Raw genomic sequence first — 24,315 nt, 5'->3', positions numbered from 1 at the left:
ACTGGGGGATAAGGCACAGGAAGAGTGAGAGGAATGATTAGGATAAGCATGTTTTTTGGAAGCTGCCAATTGCTAAAGCTTGGGAGTAAAAAATACTAGGATTATGAAACTGGAATGTTCTGTGGTTGTGTTTTCTGGTTAAACAGTTCATGGCTCAGTTCCATGAAAAGATCTACCAGATGCTGAAGAACTTACTCCAGCTCTCTCCAGAAACCAAACACTGTATCTTGTCCTGGCTTGGAAACTGTTTGCATGCAAATGCAGGCCGCACCAAGATTTGGGCCAATCAGATGCCAGAAATCTTCTTGCAAATGTATGCCTCGGATGCCTTCTTTCTGAATCTGGGTGCTGCTCTTCTGAAGCTGTGCCAGCCATTTTGCAAACCCAGATCCTCTCGGCTCCTCACCTTTAATCCCACTTACTGTGTCCTGAAGGAGTTGAATGATGAAGAACGAAAAATAAAAAATGTACACATGAGAGGTAGGGAGGAACTGGACTTCTCAAAATTGTGTGTATGCATGTGCATGTGTTTGTGTGTGTGTGTGTAATATCCAAAGCATTCACTCATTTCCCTTTTTTATAAAGATGCCTCTTCGTCTCAAAGATGAGGCAGACAGAAGAGCTATTTTAAATTTTAAAAAGAGCAGACATTTTTTTTTTTTTTTTTAAAGGTAGTATCTTTTAGATGTTGTGCTTTAGTGAAACCTCTCTGGATTTGGCAGCTTGGGGTTTTCACTCATTCATTGTTTATAAAAATGAGTAAAACACAGCCCCTCTCCTTTTTAACTCAGAAGCTCCAGGAGAAGGCAGATACATTAACAGATAATCATAGTATGGTGTAGGGCTAAGGTGTGAGAGCACAGGCAAGGGGGTGAATAATCAATTCTACAAAAGTTAGAGGTTACAGAAGTCCGCAAACTGAGCCCTGAATCAGGAGTTGCATTTTACCAGGCAAAGAAGTGAAAGACTCTCTTTATGTAAGAGTATAACAGATATAAAGGGACAAAGGTATGGAAAAGCTTGATAAGGAATAGTTAGAAGCTCAATGGGGCTAAATCAAGGGGTATGTGGAGAAAGGGATGTGACAAGTCACAAGAAATCAGTCTGGTGAAGAATAAGATTGGGACCAGACTAGAGAACACTTAAACGATACAGAGAAGTATACAGAAGAAAATAAAAGTTACTTGTAGTCCCACCACTCAGAATGAATCACTCTTAATTTTGGTTGCAGTTTTTAAAACTTTATTTAAACTCTTCTAATTATAAAACTAATACAGCATCAAAAGCAAATAATCTCAAATATACAAATGATCCATCATCTGTCACTTGAAAAAATATACAATGCTAATCAAACTAAAAGGAGTTCTGGTGGCACCGTGGTGTAGTGCCTAAGGCATCTGACTGCTAACCAGAAAGCTGGTGGTTCAGACCCACCAGCCACTTCTCGGAAGGAAGGTTGGGCAATCTACTTGCATAGTGATACTGCCTCGGAAACCCAAGGAGGGGTCGCTATGAGTAGGGTCCGACTCAATGGCACATAACAACAACAACAACCAAACTAAAGAGATTTAACTTGATTTTTGTAGAGTAAGAAGCCAAAAGATGTTTTTAAACGAAAAGGTAATGTGATAAGATTTGTTTTTAAGAGCACATCATTGGTAGCAGTATGGAAGTTGAACTAGAGTAAAGGGAAACTGGAGACCAAGATAGATGTCTGTGGCACCTGTCCAGCCATTCACTGTTGCTTTTTCAAAAACTTCTTTGAGGTTTGGACAAAGAAACTTGCTTGATCCCAGCTGTGCAAGAGCCAGAGTTTCCCCAGAACTACAACCTTGTAACGGAGAACCTTGTGCTGACAGAGTACACCTTGTACTTGGGATTTCACAGGTAACTCCTCTGATGTCACTAGGAAAGAACTTTTGTTGTGTTGATAATTTGAAGGTGGAAAGTGATTCTTAATAATGTATCCTCAACTTTTCAGAAGGCTTACATTAGGATCCAGTAGAAAAAGGACATATGCATTTATTTGTGTTTGTATGAACCAGTCTTGTGCAGATAATAATGATTGGATTTGTTTCCAATTTTTGACCTGTTAACTTTTTAAAATTAAAGATACACTAGTGTTTTCCTCTAAATTTGTGAATTTTAAAATCACTATCTTTTTGTTGTCACCTTAGAAAGTAGAATTGCTTTTATTTTACATTTTACTTTCTGCTTTTGTCATTGAAAAAAAGACAAAGCTCAATTCTACAGGGTCGAGACATAATTGGCAAAACTAAGAAAATGTTTATAAGGAATTCAAATAAGAGCAATAGGATCACAAAAGATCTATGTACCTAAGGTAAAGATAATTCTAGATGGGTGAAGATCTGAGAATGGATGTGTGTGATCATTGTACTAGTGTGATGTAAAACTATCCTGTCACCTGGTTTCTTTACTTTTTACCTAATAGTTATTTTGCCTGATAACGGTCCAGACTACACCCTGCTCAACCAAGCTGCTGTTCTTTGGATAATACATTTCAACTGAAAACTACTAACTTACTTGTAACTAGCTTCAATTACTTTGAGTACTTGATGACATTTTGCTGGTCCTGTGCCTCCTGCCTCTGTCTTGTGAATAACTTTTGTGAGTGCCTCTGTGTCATAGCATTTGCAACTCCCTACATCCTGAAAGAGAAATATAAATAAATGAGGCTTTGTTGTTCTGGAATGGTCTGTACTAAACTGCCTTACATGAGCCTCCCTGACTCTATCTCTTCTGCTTTCTTGGAGGCAGGTTGCATGATCAGATGGTAAAAATCAACCAAAATCTGCATCGGCTGCAGGTTGCCTGGCGAGATGCTCAACAAAGTTCTAGCCCTGCTGCTGACAACCTTCGTGAGCAGTTTGAACGACTGATGACCATTTATCTTTCTACTAAGACTGCCATGACTGAGCCTCAGATGTTACAAAACTGCCTGAACTTGCAGGTGTCCATGGCTGTTCTTCTGGTCCAGCTGGCCATAGGCAATGAGGGCTCACAGCCAATAGAGCTAACTTTTCCTTTGCCAGATGGCTACAGCTCTTTGGCTTATGTGCCAGGTAAGCAGGCTCTCCCCTGGGAATTTCCTATTTATAGCCATCCAAGTTTAGCTAGGTCACTTTGGAAGTTTAATCCTGGAAATACTCTCCCCTAGTTATCATTCTACTGCTTTTTGCAGATATCTCAAACTTAAAAGATGGTATCTCCTGGTGAAAGTTTAGGGAAACTCGTAGCTTGTTCCTCAGCCTGCTGTCCCATTCCTCTGCCTACCAAAATAGCCCTTAGGGCGCTGAATGCACTTAGGACTTTCAGAGCTGTCAGTTTCTGCCATTAATACTGTTTGTTATTCAATTTATAAATTTTTCTGTCTAACTCTTCTTGTGCTTCTCTTTAGAAATAAAATCATTACCTGCTGGTTAACCCAGAAAAGAGAGATTGTATGTGTGTGGTTGGAGAGGGAGGGAGGGAGATATCAGGTATTGCTATGTAACAAATTACCCCAAAACAACAGATTAAAACAACTAGTAGTTATTCACAGTTTTTGTGGATCAGGAATCTAGGAGTAGCTTAGCTGGGTGGTTCTGACTCAGGATTTCTCATGATGTGACAGTTAAGCAGTGCTGTGGGCATCTGAAATTCTGAAAACTAGGGATGCTCAACTATGGCGTGTTTGTCATGCCTCAGTTTCTTGCTGGCTATTGTCAGCATCCTCTTCAGGCCATACGGGCTTCTCTGTACTACTGCTCACATAATGGCAGCTGGCTTCCCTCTAGAGCAAGTGCCCAAAATGGAATCTGCTAGCTTTTATAACCTAATCTCAGTAATGTCATACCATCGCTTCTGCTATATGCCTCAGGATTATCTTCTACCCTGGGACAGTGTAGGAGAGGACTACACAAGAGTGTGAATAGGAGGAGGCAAAGACCACTGGAGGGCCATCCTAGAGGCTGGCTTCCATAGTCAACTAATGTATTATCTTTATTAAAGACTCTTTATACCTCTGCAGGGTGGTTCAAACCACAACTAATCTTGAGAGTGGGGAAAAAAAAGTACTTTAAATTTAGTATATATTGCACTTGTATATTAATGATATTTTGTGTCATTACCATTCATATATTTACTTGGATGAAAATGAAAATTGACTGACAAAGAAGATTCTACATTTATTGACTTACTATTATTCCTAGTACCTATAAGACATTGGGGTTTTTTTAACCTTCATTCAGTAGAGTGTAAGGGAGGAGTTTAAATGTTGCTTAGTTCAGCTAGGTGAATGTTTGGCTAATGTCAGTGAACATTTTCTGTTTCAGAATTTTTTGCAGATAACCTGGGTGATTTTCTCATTTTTCTCCGCCGCTTTGCCGATGACATCTTGGAGACATCAGCAGATTCCCTGGAGCATGTCCTTCACTTTATCACCATTTTCACTGGAAGCATAGAAAGGTGAAGTGATGACAGCTTGGCTTTGTTACTGTTTAGAGCTGTAAAACATTCAGAAGACTTCTAAACCAAGAAATAAACAAACCTGAATCATAAGGTCATAACATAACCTTCAGAAGTTATGTTAACATTAATGAATCACCTGACCATCCTTATGAGCAGATAGAAATTCCATTCTTGAGAACATAATAAGCAAAGGACTTTGCCCATAGGGAACCTGAACCTGCATAAGGTACCTGATGGGAATTCCACTGCTAGTCCCTGGTTAAAATAGTTACCATAATGCCAGAAACCTTACCAGTTGCAGTCAGGTGCTAATGGTTTCCTAATAACTAAAACAACAAAGCTTGCTTTTGCTATTCTGAGTTAGATGGGCAGTAAATTTAGGTAAATATTCTTTCTCATCTCAAGTACTCTCACCATAGCTTCTAGTCTTCTTTCCCAAAAGAAGATACTCACTATGACCAGTAGAGTTGCTTTTCTGAATTTCTGGTGCCTAGGACAAAGGAAATGGAAACTGTAAATAAGTGAAGATTCATTGCACCAAGAAGAGAATGATCCAAAATCCTTTCAACCATGTCAGTGAGAATTAGATCAAAGCCAGTCCTTCACTGAGCTGAGCAGACCTAATGAGAAATCATCAGTCACCATGTACAGGTGTCCCAGGTTATGAATGTCTGACTTACATACAAACTGTAGTTACACAAACCAACCCCCTTAAAGCCTATTATATTAAAGTTTCAAGATACATAGACTGGTTGTAATACAAACAGGTGCAACTTAAAAAGGCACATTGAAACATTATTGATACTATATTATATGTTAAAGATGTTTTAGTGTATCTGAAAGTGTTCTTTAATATTTTTTTATGCATAGAAAGGTACATTGTATACTAAGACAAACATTTGACTAACTGACATTAGATATGATTTGTATCTGACTGTTTCTGGTTACATACAAATTCAACTTAAAGACAGATTTAGGAACGAAACTTGTTTATATTCCAGGAACTGCCTGTATGAACTAGGCAAACATGGTATGCATTGTGGGTAATAAAGAATAATATCTTATTACTTGCCCTCAGGGAGCTTGGAAAGGCAAGTTTAACCCAAATGTAACTGTCGAGAGAATAATAAGCAATAAATAATGCATTTTTATAGAGAAGGGTGCTCAGAATGGCTGAGCACCAAATGGAAACTTTAGTACTTACCTTGATACTCGGTAAGTTATCTTCTTGAAAGTTAAATGGTCTACCCTGCATTATTCCCTATATTTACAACTGCCAAAGTGGGTCCTTTTTTTCCTATAACAGTGGTGTAGGATGTTTTGGCTCCTTAGATAGAGAAGAACAGAGTTCATAAAACTGGGACTTAGGTCTTCTGCCTGCTCACCTTGCTTTCCACCCACTTTGTAGAATGAAGAATCCCCATCTAAGGGCCAAACTTGCTGAGGTGTTAGAAGCAGTGATGCCCCACTTGGATCAGACCCCAAATCCGTTGGTGTCCAGTGTATTCCACCGGAAACGTGTGTTCTGCAACTTTCCACATGCACCCCAACTTGCAGAAGCTCTGATTAAGGTCTTTGTGGACATTGAGTTTACAGGTAACAGCAGCCATAAAACCTGAGTTTGGCACTGAGAAACTGATACCACTGGAGTTGGAAGAAATATCATCAGCCATCATTTACTGAATAACTACTATGTATCAGGCTTAATGCTAAGTGCTTTTTTATATATATTTTATATATTAATCTCATTAATTTGGTAAGATAACAATAGAAAGGTTAACTTTATTATCCCCATTGTAATGTGAGGATACAGATGCTCAAAAGGGTTAAATTATTTGTCTGTGTCCCACAACTAATATAGAACCAAGATTGAAGCCCAAGTCTGTTTCACCTGAAGAAATCTATATACTCTTACTTTGTTACATTGTTTAATCAAATTCATACACACACACACATACATCAAGACCTGAGTTCTTACCTTTCTCTGCCTTAGAATTATTGAATAGTGGGTAATGAGACAGAGTGCTAATAGAGTCTCTTTTATCTTAACCAGACTTAATTGGTAACAATCTGATCGTTAGATTGTTAGGCAGCATTCCCTTCCACTCTTGGCCTTTTGAGATTTAATCCTGAGCCCCCATGTTTGAGTAAACAGCACCCCATCTCAGCCAGCTTGTTTAAGATACTATTTAAGACCTATTTGTAAAGGATCCTACTATCAATTGAAAGCTCTGGTAAGTAGTGCCTAAGGCACTGGACTGCTAACCAGAGGGTTGGTGGTACAAACCTACCAGCAACTCCTTGGAAGGAAGACGGGGCAATCTACTTCCATAGTGACACTGCCTCAGAAACCCAAGGAGGGGTCGCTATGAGTCAGGTCCGACTTGACAGCACATAACAACAACAACAACTATCAATTGAAAGAAGCCTTAGTGGTGCAGTGGTTTAGAGCAAGGCTGTTAACCAAAAGATCAGTGGTTTGAACCACCAGTCACTCCACTGAAGAAAGATGTGGCAGTCTGCTTCCATAAAGATTACAGTCTGGGAAACCCTGTGGAGCAATTCTACTGTGTCCTGTTCTGTCCTGTAGGGTCTCTATGAGTTGGAATCAACTGTAATGAGGTTTGGGTGTTTTTGTTGTTTTTTGTTTTTTAACTCTTCAGTGCTATCTATAACATTTAAAGAAATAAGTAACATTTTACAACTCTTTCCATATTTGAATTCTGTCTTTGTCACTTGCTCACTTCTGTGAGTCAAAGTGAAGATTGAGTTTGTTTTCTTTTCTCCTTTAATCATGAATAGCACCTGAAGAGCATGTTATCTTCATAAAACATGAGAAGTTATACAATAAGTCACTGTGTTATCTCATGGCCGATTATAAAGGTATTAAGATCTCTGTTTTTATATCTGAGGAAGCAGAAGTTGAAAAAGGTTAAGAGACTTACTTCGGTGGAATCAGAATGAAAACCTAGGTCTTCTGACTTCAAGTCCTATGCTCTTTCCTCTATTATATGATCCACCTTATAGATCTCTAGTACCTTTCATGTGTCAAAGGCAGCAGGAGCCTCAAATTTGTTTAGCTCCTGACCTGATTTCAGAGTAATTGAGTCAGTTAGACCAAAGGCAGGAGAGAAGGAAAAAGAGGGTTAACAGTGAGAGAAACAGTACATTGATTAAGGGTAGGGCGGGAGCTCTGATAGCATAGTGGCTAAGGCACTTGACTGCTGACCAGAAGGCTGGCGGTTCAAACCCACCAGCCACTCCTCAGAAGGAAGGTTGGGCAATCCTACTTCCGTAGTGATACTGCCTCCGAAACCCAAGGAGGGGTCGCTATGAGTCAGGGCTGACTCAACGGCACATAACAACAACAACAACAAGGGTAGGGCTGCACAGCCAATTATTGTAATTGACGACAATGAGCTGTATACCTATAAAAAGTTAAATTGGCAAAAGTTGTGTGATACATTTATAACAACGACAAAAAAAAAAAAAAAATATTAGCTGCTTATAGGCTGCTTATTTACAACCATAACCTCACGGGATTTGGTTTCTTGGTTTGGAGGTTTAGGGTCACGGTTCATGAGGCATCTCAGTCAACTGGCCTAATACCATGTTTAGTGCTTCTGTTCTTCCTCCTACTTCATTGAATAGTGCCTGGGTCTTAAAAGCTTGCAAGTACCATCCAAGGCATAACAGTTGGTCTCTGTTTGCCTGAAGCAACAAAGAAAGAGTTTCAAGAATAGAAGGAGGATATGGAATGTGTGGGTAATTGCCTCCATGAATAACTAACTGCCTTCTCTGCTATGAAACCAGAACGGAATGGTGTCCAGCTACCATTAACTGAAAATCAAAGATTCTATGGAAGAATCCTGATCAAAATGAAGAAAATATAGAACAGAATTTCAAATTCTCATGGCCTCTAAACTTCTGAAACTATTGCCCTAAGATAATCTTGAAACGTAAACCAAAAATATTCCCTGAAGGCTTCTTAAAATCAAATGATAGTTTAGCCTAACTAGTAAAGAATGTCTACTTTGAGCACTGTGCTCTTTTAAGAACTGTATGGATCAAATTGACAGCAGCAACTCAAAAGATTAGATAGGAACCTTAGTGACCAGTGAATTTATGTTAATGGAGGAAAAACAATTCAAAAAGGGAGGATGAGAATGGTTGTACAACTCAATGAATATAATTAGTGTTACTAAGTGGTAAACATAAAAAACATATGCTATGTATATTCTGAACAACAACAAAATAAAATTTTTAAAAATAAAAAGTAATATGGTCACACACACAAAGGAAAAGAGATACACAGTTGGTATTTGGACTACAAAGAATGTAGAAATGACTGTCTCATCTTGTGGCTACCACAGTGGCAATCTCAGAGGCCCCATTCAAAGTCTGGTGAATACTCTGCCTTTGGATATGGAAGCATTTATTTCCTGTGGCTTTTCTTTTGCAACTTAATCCTTGTACCTTACTGAATAAGGTATCCTTTATATATATCCAGATATAAAGTATCTCTCTCCTGTTCTGTCAGTAAAGAAAGGAGCAGACACTTGGTTACAACTCTTGACTTTTAGAAATTCCCAGTGCCTATTTTGCCAGTATTCTTTAAACAATCAAAATAAAATAAAATGCCTGCACATAGACATGAACTCTTACTCTTTGTCTAATACTACCACTTTTGCTGATTATTTTGTTCTTGCCTTACGATAGGAGACCCTCATCAATTTGAACAGAAGTTTAATTATCGCCGTCCCATGTATCCCATCCTAAGATATATGTGGGGAACAGAGACCTATCGGGAGAGCATAAAGGTAAGAGAGTTTTTGGTGAAATTAGTTTTTTTGAGTAAGCCCCAGTGAGTTGTAGTTTAGTACTAAAATGGTTTTCTCTTGGGGTGGGACTTACAGGATCTGGCTGACTATGCTTCTAAGAATTTAGAAGCCATGAATCCCCCACTTTTCCTCCGCTTTCTTAACCTGCTAATGAATGATGCCATCTTCCTTTTGGATGAAGCCATACAGGTAAAAACCAGATTGAGCCGCTTCCATAATAAATTATCATCAGTGCATGCTTTTTACCTTTTAACCCTAATAGAACAGTTTTTATGCCCCTAGTACCAGTAATGAACACCAAAAATTTGTGAGTAGTAATGTACTACCAAGCTTGCCATTACAGAGCTTCCTAGTTTATTGTTACGTTAGAGACCAAGATCAAGTGTCATTAAAGTCTCATGGACTGGGATGGACACTTTGGCAGAGAGTTGAAAAGATAGTATGCAGCAAAACATGCTTCATCATACAGTACATGGCAGGACTAGTTAATCAGGTCAGCACTGCAGAAAGAAGTCAGAATCAACACATCAGTAACAGTGGCTCACTAACCCTCTCTCCTAAAAGACTCTGATTTTGGTACCAAAAAACCAAACTCAGTGCCATTGAGTCAATTCCAACTCATAGCAACCCCCTTTGGGTTTCTGAGGCGGTAAATCTTTACAGAAGTAGATCGCCCAGTCTTCCTTCCACAGAGTGGCCCGTGTGTTTTTGAACGTCACCTTTCTGGTTAGCAGTCAGATGCCTTAGGCACTACACCACCAGAGCTCCTTGATTTTTGTACCTCTCAAAAAAGTTCATGTTTGGGTTATTTTTCCATGTAAAGATTGTCCCAAATTGTCTTTATTCTTAGTCTTTACACTGCCTATGGACTCCTTAGCTACATTGTGAAACATGGGTTTCACAAAGTATAAACTCAGCTCTTTGGATGTATCATTTCCTTAACCATCCCTTAAATTAAAACCTTTCCTTCCCATGATAAGAATAAGATAGCTAGAACAGTGATTCAAAGAGAGGCGAAGCAGCTAACTCATGTGAGTAGCCTATTCCACAGCCACAAGGTCTTCTTCTTGATTAGCAATCCTCAGAGTAACTTATACTTGGTGAGAAAGGTTTGATCTCCTGCTACCTTTCATAAGCTGTAATTTCAAATGAAAGATAGATGTTCTTACAGAGAACAAGCCCTGTTATAAATAGGCCCTTTTAAGCAAGAGCTGTGTGACACAAAGAATGAAGCAGATGGTGTTTTCTCTTTTTTTTTAATGCATTTTATTGAAATATAATTTATATACAGTGAAATACACAAAACTAAAGTGATATGGGTAGATGCTTTTTTTTTTTTTTTTTTGCAGTGTTCCCTCCCCACCCCTGGCAACCAACAAAGAAAGTTTCCCTCCATATATAAACCTTTCCTTGACCCTCCACAACAACAAACTAATACTGTATTTGTCCTTCTGTAATTGACTTATTTCACTCAGCATAATGTCCTCTAAGTTCATCCATGCTATGCAGTGTTTTGCAGACTATATACTATTCTTTAGTGCTGTATAGCATTCCATCGTATGTATGTACCATAGTTTGGTCATCCACTCTTCCATTGATGGGCACGTAGCTTGTTTCCATCTTTTTGTTGTTGTAAATAGTGCTGTGATGAACATGGGTGTGCATATATCTGTCCTGTCCTGGCTCTCACCTCTCTCGGATATATACCTAGTAATGGGATTGCTGGGTCAAATGGTATCTCCAATTCCAGCTTTCTAAGGAATCACCATACTGCTTTCCACAGTGGTTGTATCACTTCACAGTCCCACCAGCACTGTGTGAGAGTCCCAATCTCTCCACATTCCCACCAGCGTTTGTTATTTTCTGTCTCATTGAACCTTGCCATCAGTGCTGGGGTGAGATGGTATCTCGTTGTTTTGATTTGTATCTCTCTGATGGCCAGTGATCGTGAGCATCTCTTCATGTATTTGCTGGCCTCCTGAATATCCCCCTTGGTGAAGTGTCTTCATGTGTTCTGCCCATTTTTCAATTAGATTGTTAATTCTTTAGCTGTTGAGGTGTTGGAGTTTTCTATAAATCTTAGAGATAAGTCCCTTGCCAGAATGTAATTATCGACAAGTATAAATTTGTTGCTGTCATTTTTGTTATGTGCTTTTTCATGGCGTTGATTTCTTTGTTCCATATAATTTTCTGTGCTGAGCTTGTTTTGTTTATGAATTGTGTTATCACTTCCTTCATTGCTATTGTTTTAGTATTTGCTAAATATTTGTGCTGGTCCTCTTTTTTATTTTGATGTGAAGGTTTATCATTTTTATTTGAGGTTACCCTATGATTTATAGTTTTCTTCCCAAGTTCAGAACAGTCCATTCTATCTTATAGTTGTCTTGACTTCTCTACCATCTAGAAGTTCTGTAACTATAGTTTTTTCCCTCTTTTTGGTTTGTAGTTGTCCTCATTAGTCAATTGATGTCTCTGGTTCCCTGTTTACAGTCTTACTTTGGATACTTCCATAGGTGGGTTGCTTTCTGGGTTATGTCACCATGTGTGTTAATGGTCAGTTGTTGTTTGCTGTTGTTGCTTCTCTGTCCAAAGGGCTCCCTTTAACACCTCTTGTAAGGTTGGTCTGGTTTTAACAAATTCTTTTTATTTCTGCCTATCTGCACATGTCCTAATTTCACCGTCATATTTAAGGGGCAGTTTGGCTGGGGACATAATTCTTGGTTGGAAATTTTTCTCTTTCAAGGTTTATATATACCATCCTACTGTCTTCTCGGCTGCATGATTTCTGCCGAGAAAGCTGAGTTTAGTCTTATTGGTTGCCCTTTGTAGGTAACTTTTCATTTTTCCCCTGCTGCTTTCAGGATTCTTTGTCTTTGGTTTTGGTGAGTTTGATGCAGATGGTGTTTTCATGGGACTATAAATTTAACATGTTGTTTGCTACAGCAGCAAGAATGCTGAGAGGTGGAGGGTTTTTAAATAATTATGTTCTCCTTCTAGACTTCTTATACATTTGATAGAATTTTGATTTTTGATAAGCAGTTGTTTTTTTTTTTTCCAATCTTTCAAGAAGGGATTCATTCTTTTTCACTGTATCCTATTTGTTTTGCCTGGATTTTATGTTTTATATTGTTTCTCCTTCTTTCTTTCTATTTCACATTCTATACTATTTCTATGAGAATTACCTATGACTCCACCCAGGCTGAAATAAATCTCTATGAAGCCACAATTTCTTTTTAAGTTTCATTCAGCCCTTTGTTGAGAAATAAAGGCTCATGCCTCTTATGTGGACTCTGGTTTTCCCAGTTTAATTGACTGGACTTTAAGTAGATCTTCTTAAATGCCATCTTCCTTCAACTGCGCTTTGTTTTCTGACATATCCCAACTCTGGTTTCTGTAGTATTTGAGCAAGATAAAGATTCAACAGATTGAGAAGGACCGAGGTGAATGGGATAGCCTGACGCCTGAAGCTCGCCGAGAGAAGGAAGCTGGCTTACAGATGTTTGGACAGCTGGCACGTTTCCATAACATCATGTCCAATGAAACAATCGGTACACTTGCCTTTCTGACATCAGGTAAGGACATGAAGCACTGCTTTCCCAAGAAATGTAATGGTCAAGAATTACTTCACTTGAGGGATGATCCCACCTGAAATTAACACATGACAACCAGAGATCACCAGATGTTTGAGGAAATCCTCCAACATGAAACACAGATAATGGATGACAACCTTTTTAAAATATTTTTTAAAAAACTTAATGTTTTCTCTTCCCTGTATTTTTGGCTGATTTATATATTATATATTAATAAAGAGAACATTGTAGCACCCACAAGACTAAAACAGAGATAATAAAAAGGATTTTCAGAGAACAAGATAGAGCTCTGGGACATTGAAAATACAACTTTTGGAATTAAAGAAAAAATTCAGTAGAGGGGTTAGAAGATAAATTCAGTGAAGCCTTCTATGAATGCAGAACAGAAAGAACAAGAAATGAAAATTAAAAGAGGGAGGATAAGAAAATAGAGCATCAGTCTGGGAAGTCTCAAAAGGAGAAAAATGGCAAGGAGGAAATTACCAAAGAAATAATACAAAAAATTCCCAAAGACTGAAAGATAGCCTTAAAATTGAAAGGTCCCATCAAGGGTCCAGCACAATGAAGTTAAAAAAAAAACACCAAAGTATTGCAAAATTTCAGAAAATCTGGGTAAAGAAACTATCTTAAAAGCTCCCAGAAAAAAATTAGATTATGTACAGTGGTTTAAGTACCAGGATGATTTTGAACTTCTCAGTAGTGACATTTGAAACTGGAAAACAGTGCAACATGCCTTCAGATTCCAGATGGAAAATCTTTTTGGTCTAGAATCCTCTAGCCAGCCAAAATGTCGATTCCATTTGAGGGTAAAATAAAGACATTTTCAGACATGATAGTATCAGATTTACTTCCAATGTACCCTTTCTTGAGAACCTACAAAAGTATATACTCCATCAGAATGAAGGAGTAAACCAAGAAGGAGATAGGTGAGATCCAACACATGAGAGATGCAAAGGAAATTCCTGAGATGATGGTAGGAGGAGCTTGTAATGACCACTATTTAGCAAGCCTGTAGAGCAAGCCAGCTAGATAGGAGCTCTGGTGGTGTAGTGCCTAAGGCATCTGACTGCTAACCAGAAGGCTGGTGGTTCAAACTCACCAGCCACTCCTCAGAAAGAAGATTGGACAAATCTACTTCCATAGAGATACGGCCTCGGAAACCCAAGGAGGAGTCGCCATGAGTTGGAATCGACTCGATGGCAGTGAGTTTGGTTTGGGAGCTCTGGTGGCATAGTGCCTAAGGCATCTGACTGCTGACCAGAAGGCTGGCAGTTCAAACCCATCAGCCATTCCTCGGAAGGAAGGTTGGGCAATCTACTTCCATGTGATAGCACCTCGGAAACTAAGGAGGGGTCGCTCTGAGTTGGCCAACTTGACGGCAGTGAGTTTGGTTTTTTTGGTTTGGTAGAGCAAGCCATCTAGATTGGAGTGAAGGATGGAAGCTTCCAGGAAAAACATGTCAAAAAAAAAATACAGAACTGCTAGAATTTATCATATTTAGAGTTTTATAGTTGTAGTGGAGAGTTTGGGAAGGATTTAGTGATAGGTATTTTGAAAATAAGCAAATGAAAAAACAAAAAGTTGTACCGAAAAAACAACTATGTAACCATTAGAAGACTATGTGGCTCTGCTTTAAATGACTATGTGAATGACTATGTGCCTCTGCTTTTACATAGTCTTCATGATATAAACTCTAAATTAGTTAGCTAAAAATTTGATTATATACTGGGAGATTATACATTTGGGAGAGGGGATGGAAAGTAAGTGCTAAATTATAGTTCAATAGAACTAGCGATGTTAAGCAAGCCTGAGTATTTTTCAAGCAAAGCTTAGTTGACTTTTCTGTCCTGGAAGAAGTGTAGCTGGAATGCTTCTTGGAAGCAAGAATGACAACTTTGTCTTATCTACTTTGGTCATGCTGTCAGAAAGGACCTGACAGAAGGATATCATGCCTGGAGAAGGATATCATGCTTAGCAAAGTGGAGGGTCAGTGAAAAAGAGGAAGACCCTCAACAAGATGGATTGGCACAGTGTCTACAACGATGGGCTCAAGTATAGCAAGGATTGTAAGGATGGCACACAACTGGGCAGTATCTTGTTCTATTGTACATAGGGTTGTTATGAGTCAGAGCCAATTCAGCAACACCTAACAACAACAAACAGTTGACTTTTTAAACTTGGCATGTTAATTTATTTTTTAAATTTTTAAGTTCAGACTCTTTGACCTAGCAATTCTTAAGAATTTGTCGTAAGGAAGTAATCAAGCAAGTACACAAAGATGTGTATACACAATGAAGTTCATCAGTAAGTAAAATGGCTATAATTTTAAAATGGCAAAAATTTTAAAACAACCAAAATATCCACCAGTCGAATAAAATAAATAACTGATGTTTCAACCATAAACTGGAAAACCATGTGGATTTCAAGAATGGTATAAATCAGTGTTACCCTATAGTTTTCTATGTATCTATATATATACAGATATTCCTGTATCTATATATCCTGTATGAACTCTCCAGTACTATAGATAGTAGCTATTGAACACTTGAAATGTGGCTAGTGAAACTGAAGAAATAAATTGTTTAGTTTTGTCTCATTTAGTTTAATTTAAACTTAAATAGCTACACATGTCTAATGGCTATTGTGTTGAGCCACACATATTTACTAAAATGGTTTTCATGATACAGTTAATGAAAAAGGTAGTGATAGAACATGTACAATGTGATAACCATTTCTGTTTTGAAAATGTATGTATGAGTATGGACGGAAAAGCTAGAAGGATATGTAACAAAATGTTAACAATGTTTATCTATGGGTAACAGGTCTGATTTTCCTTTAATGTTATTAGGTAGGGGTGCATGTTTATATTTTCTAATATTACTGTGGTAAATTGTATTATTTATGTAATTAAAAAAAAAATTAGTCCCAGAAATCTCCAAATAAAACTTTAAGGCACAATAAATAAAAAATTGCTAATAGATTGAGCTTTCAGAGACTTTGGTTTATTTTTTTCTCTCCAGAGATCAAGTCACTCTTTGTGCACCCCTTCCTGGCTGAGCGCATCATCTCCATGCTGAACTACTTCCTACAGCACCTGGTTGGCCCCAAGATGGGGGCCTTAAAAGTCAAGGACTTCAGTGAATTTGACTTCAAACCCCAGCAACTTGTTTCAGATATATGCACAATCTACTTAAATCTTGGGTACCTGCGATTGGAATTGGTCAACCCAGAGGAGCAATTAATGTTTAAATTTGAGGGTCTGATAATGAAATGAGTAGTTGGTAATTTTGTAGAAATAGGAACAAAAAAAGTTCATTTCTAGTTTGTTGATGAAGGAATCTTTAGTTTTAAAATAATGAAGTTTTGTTTGACTTGGGTTAGACACTGTGTACAATTCCAAACATTTTGACTTGGTCTGTCCAGAGATAACTTTACTAGTTGTGCCACTGCTTGGAAAAGTAATATTCTTTTAAGGCCACAGAATTTTTGGTAGGCTTCCTTCCTCAAAGGAAACAAAGAACATTCATGGCTTATATGTAATGAAAAACCTTGAAATGCAATCCATTTGCTGTCTTCCCCATTGTAACTTATCCTCTGATACAGTTTCTTTCTGATGCTGACCTTCCAGGGATGAGGAGAATTTCTGTGCCACTGTGCCCAAAGATGGACGGTCCTATTCCCCAACTCTCTTTGCACAGACGGTCCGAGTCCTGAAGAAGATAAATAAGCCTGGAAATATGATCGTGGCTTTCAGCAATTTGGCAGAGAAAATTAAGGTGAGGAAAAAGAAAATATCTTTGCTTACATGTTAAATAAAAATCACACTGTCAACTCACTATGCTGCTTTTTTTTTTTAACTCCTATTTGGGGAGGGTCAGGGTGGGAAAGCATTGCTCTGACAAACTATAAACAGATGATTCTTCCTGGTCAATCGGTAATCAGAAGTACCGTATTCTTATTAATATTACTGGATTTGACATGAGGATGAAAAAAAAAATTGATTGAAGAGGCTACTACTAGAAGAGAACAATGTACAAATTTTACATAGGCTGTTCTTATGGAAACTTCTGCATAGTTTTACCAATAGATTTAAAAACCTATTTCAAATTTCTGTTTCTTCAGAAAAACTTTTTATAATAGAATTTAAGATTGGTAGTTTTCAGTTGTTGATTTTTACTGATTTTCTCTATATTTGTGGTTAACTTACTGGAATATGCATACATTTTAAAGATTGAAATACTGTATTCTGTTCAGCTAATCCTTTTGATTAGAATATGGCAGAGCTCCATTAGCAGTTATGGAGAAGGAAAAATCATGGCATCAAAGTCTAATAGAAAAGTTCCTTTTTCATTCAGTCGTTCCTTTATTGAAATTATTGAGTTGGGCTTCCTTTTTACCTAGAACTTAGCCACATGGATCCCTGAGAAACTACAGTTGCAAAAGAATCAAATGTTGAAGGCACTTTCAGATTCCTCTACCTATTTGGTGCCTAATTATGTGTGACAATTGACATTCGTATTCCCGTATTTTAAGTGTGGCTGCTGCTGAGATTTAGGTATCTAAAACCAGAAACTACTTTTCATATCCAGGTTACATTAGTGACTCTGTAATTACGCAAATAATAACCCTCCCACCCCTTTTGAATTAAGGGATTTACCACAGGATCATGGCCAGAAGGATGTGGCAACAGTCCACAGAAGGATGTTGTATGGTGGTGCATTTTTTTCCCTGCTAACACTTAAACACTTTTCCAGTCATGACTGCAAGCAGCTGAGCCAAACTGTAGTTGCAGAGTTGGGGCTTAGTGCTAAAGTTGTTCTTTTAATATCTATTTTGACTTATTTTTTGAGAAAGTAAAGCTGAAATTTTTCATTGTCACTGGTAATTGACAACAGATGTTAAGGCATAATCAATCATTGAGTTTTCTGACTTCATTTGCACTGCACATTCATTGGGCAATCTACTTCTGTAGAGATACCACCTCTGTCACTATGAGTCAGAATCGACTAGACAGCAGTGAGTTTGGTTTTTTTAAAAAAAAAATTTAACCAAGTATTTTATGCTTAGTCTCTTGCAGACCTCCAACAACAGGAAGAGGAGACATATGCAGATGCCTGTGATGAATTCCTTGATCCCATCATGAGCACACTGATGTCTGACCCTGTGGTGCTGCCATCTTCCAGAGTCACAGTGGATAGGTCCACCATTGCCAGACATTTGCTCAGGTATGCCAATCCTAATAAACAGCCTGAAGAACACAAATGTGTATCTGTTTGCTATAATCTCTTTCCCACAGATTACCTAATATAGTTTTATGAACCCAGTAGATGCTCCATATAGTTGATTTACTAATATATTGGGATAGAGATAAATCACTTGACTGTTAAGGATTTAAACAACCAAAACAAGATGTCCTATTGAGGAATACTAGCTCTAACCTTACCTTTACCTTCCTTAAGAAAATAATTAAAATAATTTCTATCAACTATGTTATAAAATACATCTACTTGGGATTGATCTAAATTGTTTCAATTTTTCTTTTAATGGTAAAAATATAAAAGACAAAGTTTGGGAGTGTTTTGGTTTGTTTTTTAATTCAGGTTTTACACTATACTCATCACATAGGTCAACTTACACCTTGCTGCTATGGCTGTACTTGGTGGTGACATGAATTTTCCATAGCCTGTCAGCTTTTTGAGCAATCCATGCCCATGCCTACAGAAAAGACAAGATTGGAAGTAATAAATGATAGCTTATTAACATTAAATGTTAAGGCCTCTCAATATTTTTAAGTGCAGTAAAAACCAAAAAACCAAACTCAACTGCCATTAAGTCAGATCCAACTCATCGCAACCCCTCCTTGGGTTTCCAAGGCAGTATCACCACAGAAGTAGATTGCCCGGTCTTCCTTCTGAGGAGTGGCTGATGGGTTTGGGCCGCCAGCCTTCTGGTTAGCAGTCAGATGCCTTAGGCAGTGAGTACTGAGAGAATCTGCTTATTTAAAATTTAAGTTATGTGAGTTGAAAAGAACTTTGTATTTCATGATATTTTATATTAAACATTCAGTATATGCATGATGCTGTGCTATGTCTTTTCATTTTTTTAATAGATTTTATTGAAATATAATTTATGTACAGTGAAATACACAAAACTAAAGTGACATGGGTTGATGTTTTTTTTTCTAGTAGTGTTCCCTCCCCTCCCTTCCTATCCCTGGTAACCAACAAAGAAAGTTTCTTTCCATATATAAACCTTTCCTTGACTTTTTACAATAATGATCTAATACTATATTTGTCCTTCTGTGATTGACTTTTTTCACTCAGCATAATGTCCTCCAAGTTCATCTATGTTATGCGGTGTTTTGCAGATTCTACATTATTCTTTAGTGTTGTGTAGTATTCCATTGTGTGTATGTACCATAGTTTGGTTATCCATTCTTCTGTTGATGGGCACATAGGTTGTTTCCATCTTTTTGCTATTGTAAATAGTGCTGCATGAAAATTTATATTTTATAGTGGCTTCAGAATATAGAGAAATTATACAGAAGCCCTAAAGTATATTATTAACCTTCTTCCAAAAAAGAACCTGAACCTATTGCTATTGAGTTGATTCTGACTCATGGCAACCCTATAGAACAGGACAGAACTGCCCCATAGAGTGTCCAAGGCTGTAATCTTTATGGAAGCAGACTGCTACATCTTCTGTGAAGCAGCTGGTAGGCTCAAACTGCTGGCTTTGGTTAACAGTTGAGCACTTAACTGCACTACCAGGACTCCTTCCAGTGAACCTTCTTACCCATCAGGAAACCATAAATCTGCACTTACTTATATAGTATAGCAATTGGCTAACTAAAGTGTCAATTTATAAGACTTAATGCTTTTTATCTTTAATTACATTCATTATAATTCAAATTATCTTATATTGTTTCAAGAATCTGTTACTTTCAAAACCACAAACCACTTTCTACACTGACATGAGTATACACGGATCTCTGTCCCTTAGGGGAGTCTAAAGATGGGTGGCAGAAGGATAGCATTTTTTTAAGCCACTGGAATCAAGTATCTGAACAGCAGTATTCATACAAAGTTTGCTAAGAGGCAGAGAGACAAACTACTAAGTAATCTGTGCTTGAAAAGAAAAGAAAAGAAACCTCTTGAATCAATCTGTTTGATTCTTCCAAACCCAAGTTAACATTCAGCTCAGTTACAGTGCAATAGTTCCAGCTTCAGTCAAAGCGAGATGTCTGGGTATTCTGCTTTTGGCTTATGCTGTTGGAAGTTAAGGGAATAACCCTATTTCCCTTTCTCTCTCTGTCCCAGTGACCAAACAGATCCCTTTAACCGTAGTCCCCTCACCATGGACCAGATCCGGCCAAACACAGAACTAAAGGAAAAAATCCAACGATGGCTTGCAGAGAGGAAACAACAAAAGGAGCAACTTGAATAAATACTGTGAACTAAACAAACCAAAAATCAACCCCAGAGTGTAGATAAACAATTGTTTGTGGTTTCTCTCTTTCTAGTTCTGTTGCTTTTTTTTTTTTTTCTCTCTACTAAATTAAAGAACTCCTCTTGCTCAGATTATGATAATTAAGATTCCTAAGAATTTTACCATGCTCCCCTGACTTGCAGAAAATTACATTTATTATAGCATCACCACATTTAGAAATCATCACTAATTTTCACCCTTTGTTCCCCCTTCCTATTCTTTCTTCTTCCCTTTTCCTACCATAAATTAATGTATATTTAATTCAGCTCTTACAGCTTTGCACCACCTCACTATTTCTCTTCCAAGCACTGCTCAAACGTTTTTGGTCAGCACTGCTTTTTTAAGAGTGATGTTACATGGTTCAGTGACAGCTGATATCGTCAGAAAGACCTGTGTTATCAAGGCATGTATTAGTCTTCATGAATTGGGCTTCATCCCTTTTCCTTGTTACAGTTCTGTAATGTTATAAAATAACTTTCACACGAAAGCAGATACCTTGATTTTTGTATAGGTTTTTGGATGACAGACAAGATGAAAAAAAGGAATCTTTTGCAGTTTCTTTTAATAGCTCTTAATTTTGTGTTATCTTGTAATTGAAAGATACTATCTCAGACAAACACTCCCCTTTGGAGCTGTCACTATTAAAAACTTAACCCTACAATGTTCTTAAGAGGATTGGTAGGGCAAACTTGAAGTTTGACACTTTATTCAAGAAATGCTAGGGTGAGGGAATAAATTAGGAGGCTTTTGGACCCTTTTTCTCCTATAAAGATCTTTGCTGCAAGGACTAGGCCTAAGTAAAAGAGTTAGGCAATACATATTGTAACCGTGAAGAATGTCATTTTAAGACACTAATAACGTATCTCAGTACATATGTAATGCATATATACCACGTGCTTTTCTTATATTGGTCTAGTGTAAACTGAGAACCACTGCATAGTGTCTCTTACATGATAGATGTATACGGTGTGTGGCTATGTTTACTAATGCACATTCTAGAAAAATAAAATTCTGAGACTGTAAAATGTATATAGTTAATCATTTGTTTTGGCTTGTGACCTGACTCCTAAGAGCTGCTTCTAACTCAGGTCATCAGTTAACAGAATAGGAATTGGCACAACCTTGTTTACAAGCCATTTTAAATATCCATCTAGCCCTTTGTAGTTAGTAAGTGGATGAACACATACACACACACACCCTTGTATGAGTTGAGCTTGAGCTCCCTGCTCAATTAAGCTTAACATGCTAAGTAAGGCCTATTTCCCTATGGACTGTTTTTATGTCACTATTCCTCTGTGCCTAAAGATGTTAGAGATGGGAAAAGTTATATGATCTGGAAACAGAAGTCACATAGAGGATGTTATTAACCATGACCTCTTTCATAGAAGATGATAGTTTTATGATATTCCAACATAAGTTGCTATAAGCAGTCCTTGATGTGTGTTGATGGTATCAGCTATAAAACCTCCAATCAGAGCAGGCATCCTACACTAGGTATAAAGTAGGTAGATACAGACCGTTGCCATGCTCATTAATTAAAAGGAAAGTCTAGAACCTTTTTACCAATCCCAGAACATAAGATACTAATTCATTGTGCTCCCTGGGGCCTTTAATGCATAGGTTAACAGGGTTTATTTTCTTAAAATGTGCTTCATTTCATATTTACTCTCTTCCTTTCCCTCTCTGAGAATGAACTGTGTATAAAATAAGCTATCTATTTGCATTTATCTTCCAAACTCAATTTAATAGGATGTTTTAATTTGAAAAAAGAAGGGGAGAAAAGAGACCATACTTTTGCAGGAGGGAAAAATGGGCACAAAACCTCAGAAGGCAGCTGCTCTCAGCAGCTTTCTAGTTAACAACCTCTGTGCTGCCTCCAGTATGTGTCTACATTGTACTTCTGTGTTTAGTCTTTAGATTGTAAGCCTTTTCTGGCAAGCTTTTTTTCTTTTTTTAAGCTCTTTTTCTGGATAGCTAAGTCATCATTAATGCTGCTAAACATCTTTAAATTCATCACAAAGGCAAGTGTGTAGCTTAAGGCCACTATTGGTAAGGAAACCAAGTGTCCTCTGTGCCTTTTTTCTTTCTAGCTGTGAAGGACATCCAAAAAAAATGAGACTATTAAACCTTATCATTTTGGTATAATATGGTGCATATATGCACTTGGAAGCTTAAAGAGATCTTTTATTGTCTGGAATTCAGAAGCAGCTCTAAAAGTACTGGATTGGGCTTTCTAACGTGCCTAGTGTTAGCATTAGTTTTGCTGGAAGAAAATAAAGACTAATCAGCTCTAGTATTGCTCATAATTTACCAAGAGGGTAATATTAAACTTGGATAATTATTTAAGTAGGTTTTATCAAACAGTCTGAGGGTTTTTTTGTTTGTTTGTTTGTTTTGTTTTTTTTACATAACTAATATGTGAAAACTGAAGGAAAAGGATTTTTAATGGTACAAGTAAAGGTGCCATTTGCTGTTTGGTATCACACTCTGCAAAAGCTTACTGTATTTGATGCTGGTTGCTAAGCAGCCACTGTACAAAGCAAAAGTCTACTGGGTGCCTTTACAAGCTAGAGGCTGATACTGCACTGTTGATGCCCTGTGAGGAAATAACACACATGCTCTAACTGCTCAACAGGAAAGGAACCCAGAAACAATGAAGAACAAAGCAACAAAAAGGTTGATTGAAATAAAACTTGATCAACATAACTGTATTTTGAAACATTCCAGGAAGGTTACTTCTTGTCAAACTTGCCTGGAGGTGTTTATTCAAAACTTGTATTTAATAAATGAACACCTAACTTAACAGCCTTTGTTATCACTTCCTTTATTATAGCATTAAAAACTCAAGGCAGTTTCAGATACCCTTCTGAAAACTTAAGGGAACTGTGCCCTTTTTTTTTTTTTTTTTTAGGTACAGGTAGTCCCCACATTGCTAACATCCGACTTACAGTACAATCCATAGTTAGGAACCAACCCCCATAAAGCCTATTATATTAAAAATCTGAGGTCCATACAGTGGTTCTTAATAACAAGCAGGCAATACTTTGTGATTTGCATCAAACATTATTACTGTATTATTATGTTAAAGATGTTTCAGTATGTCCAAGTGTTTCTTAATGTTTACTCACATAGATACACTGTACACTATATCTAAAGCAGTCATTTGACTAACATTAGATACAAACCATACCTAACTGTTCCAATTTAATGTACAAATCGACTTACAGATTTAGGAACAGAACATGTTCATAATCTGGGGACTGCCTGTAGCATCAAAGGTAACTGACCTAATCTGCCTTACTAGGATGCTAGAAGGGGATTCCCTAGAGTTAATCGTCAGAAGATGAGCCTCATGGTATGTTTTTTCCTAATCGGTTCCCTTTTGGCATCACTTCTTTATCTGGCCTAAACGCCAATTCTTTCATTTTAATCATTCGCTATCACGTTCCCGTCTTGTCCCTTGTTCCTGTGATTCCTGCCATTCAGGACCTCACCTAGCTTAACCCAATTATTCCCCTTTGCTCCAGTATCCATTTCCTCTGCTCCAATATCCAAGCTATAGGCCATTGATGGAGGAAAATGACACAATCTTTAGAATGATGTGACACGAGATGTCTCTAACATTGCCCAACAACCCTTCTGTATGTCCTTACTTCCTCTGTAGCTATTCCAAACTTTAATCTCATTCCTCAAATTCTCTTCCACCCTCCCAGTTAGTTGCCTGTCACACTCAGAAGACTTTGACTTCTACTTCACTGGGAAGATAAGACCTTCAGAATCTTCACTTTCAAACTTCTCTCCCATCATCCAATCTGGAAAAAACCCCTCCATTCCAAGAGTAATCGCTCCATTTTCTTTCCTTTGTATTTAATCTCTCCCTTAAATTCCAAGACAAACCAAAAACCAAACATTTTTTGTTTTGTGAG

At 37.6% G+C, this 24,315-nt stretch overlaps 1 protein-coding gene across 1 annotated transcript in view; it reads left to right on the top strand.

The window, feature by feature from the left end:
- The window catches only part of UBE4A (ubiquitination factor E4A), a 28,334-nt gene extending 7,987 nt beyond the window's left edge, over positions 1-20,347 (top strand). The window contains exons 8-19 of the mRNA XM_007936476.2: positions 147-480; positions 1,767-1,887; positions 2,779-3,083; positions 4,335-4,467; positions 5,879-6,066; positions 9,190-9,290; positions 9,387-9,500; positions 12,709-12,883; positions 15,922-16,102; positions 16,530-16,677; positions 17,969-18,126; positions 20,221-20,347. Coding sequence (XP_007934667.1) covers positions 147-480; positions 1,767-1,887; positions 2,779-3,083; positions 4,335-4,467; positions 5,879-6,066; positions 9,190-9,290; positions 9,387-9,500; positions 12,709-12,883; positions 15,922-16,102; positions 16,530-16,677; positions 17,969-18,126; positions 20,221-20,347 — 2,085 coding nt within the window. The remainder of the gene's footprint in view (positions 1-146; positions 481-1,766; positions 1,888-2,778; positions 3,084-4,334; positions 4,468-5,878; positions 6,067-9,189; positions 9,291-9,386; positions 9,501-12,708; positions 12,884-15,921; positions 16,103-16,529; positions 16,678-17,968; positions 18,127-20,220) is intronic.
- The last annotated feature ends 3,968 nt before the right edge of the window (positions 20,348-24,315 follow it).

This window comes from Orycteropus afer, unplaced genomic scaffold (genome assembly GCF_000298275.1).
Source record: "Orycteropus afer afer isolate SDZICR_OR568_19922 unplaced genomic scaffold, OryAfe1.0 scaffold00036, whole genome shotgun sequence".
Classification (NCBI taxonomy): Eukaryota; Metazoa; Chordata; class Mammalia; order Tubulidentata; family Orycteropodidae; genus Orycteropus; species Orycteropus afer.
Note: the sequence above shows the minus strand (reverse complement) of the source record. Positions and strands in the feature narration are given on the sequence as shown.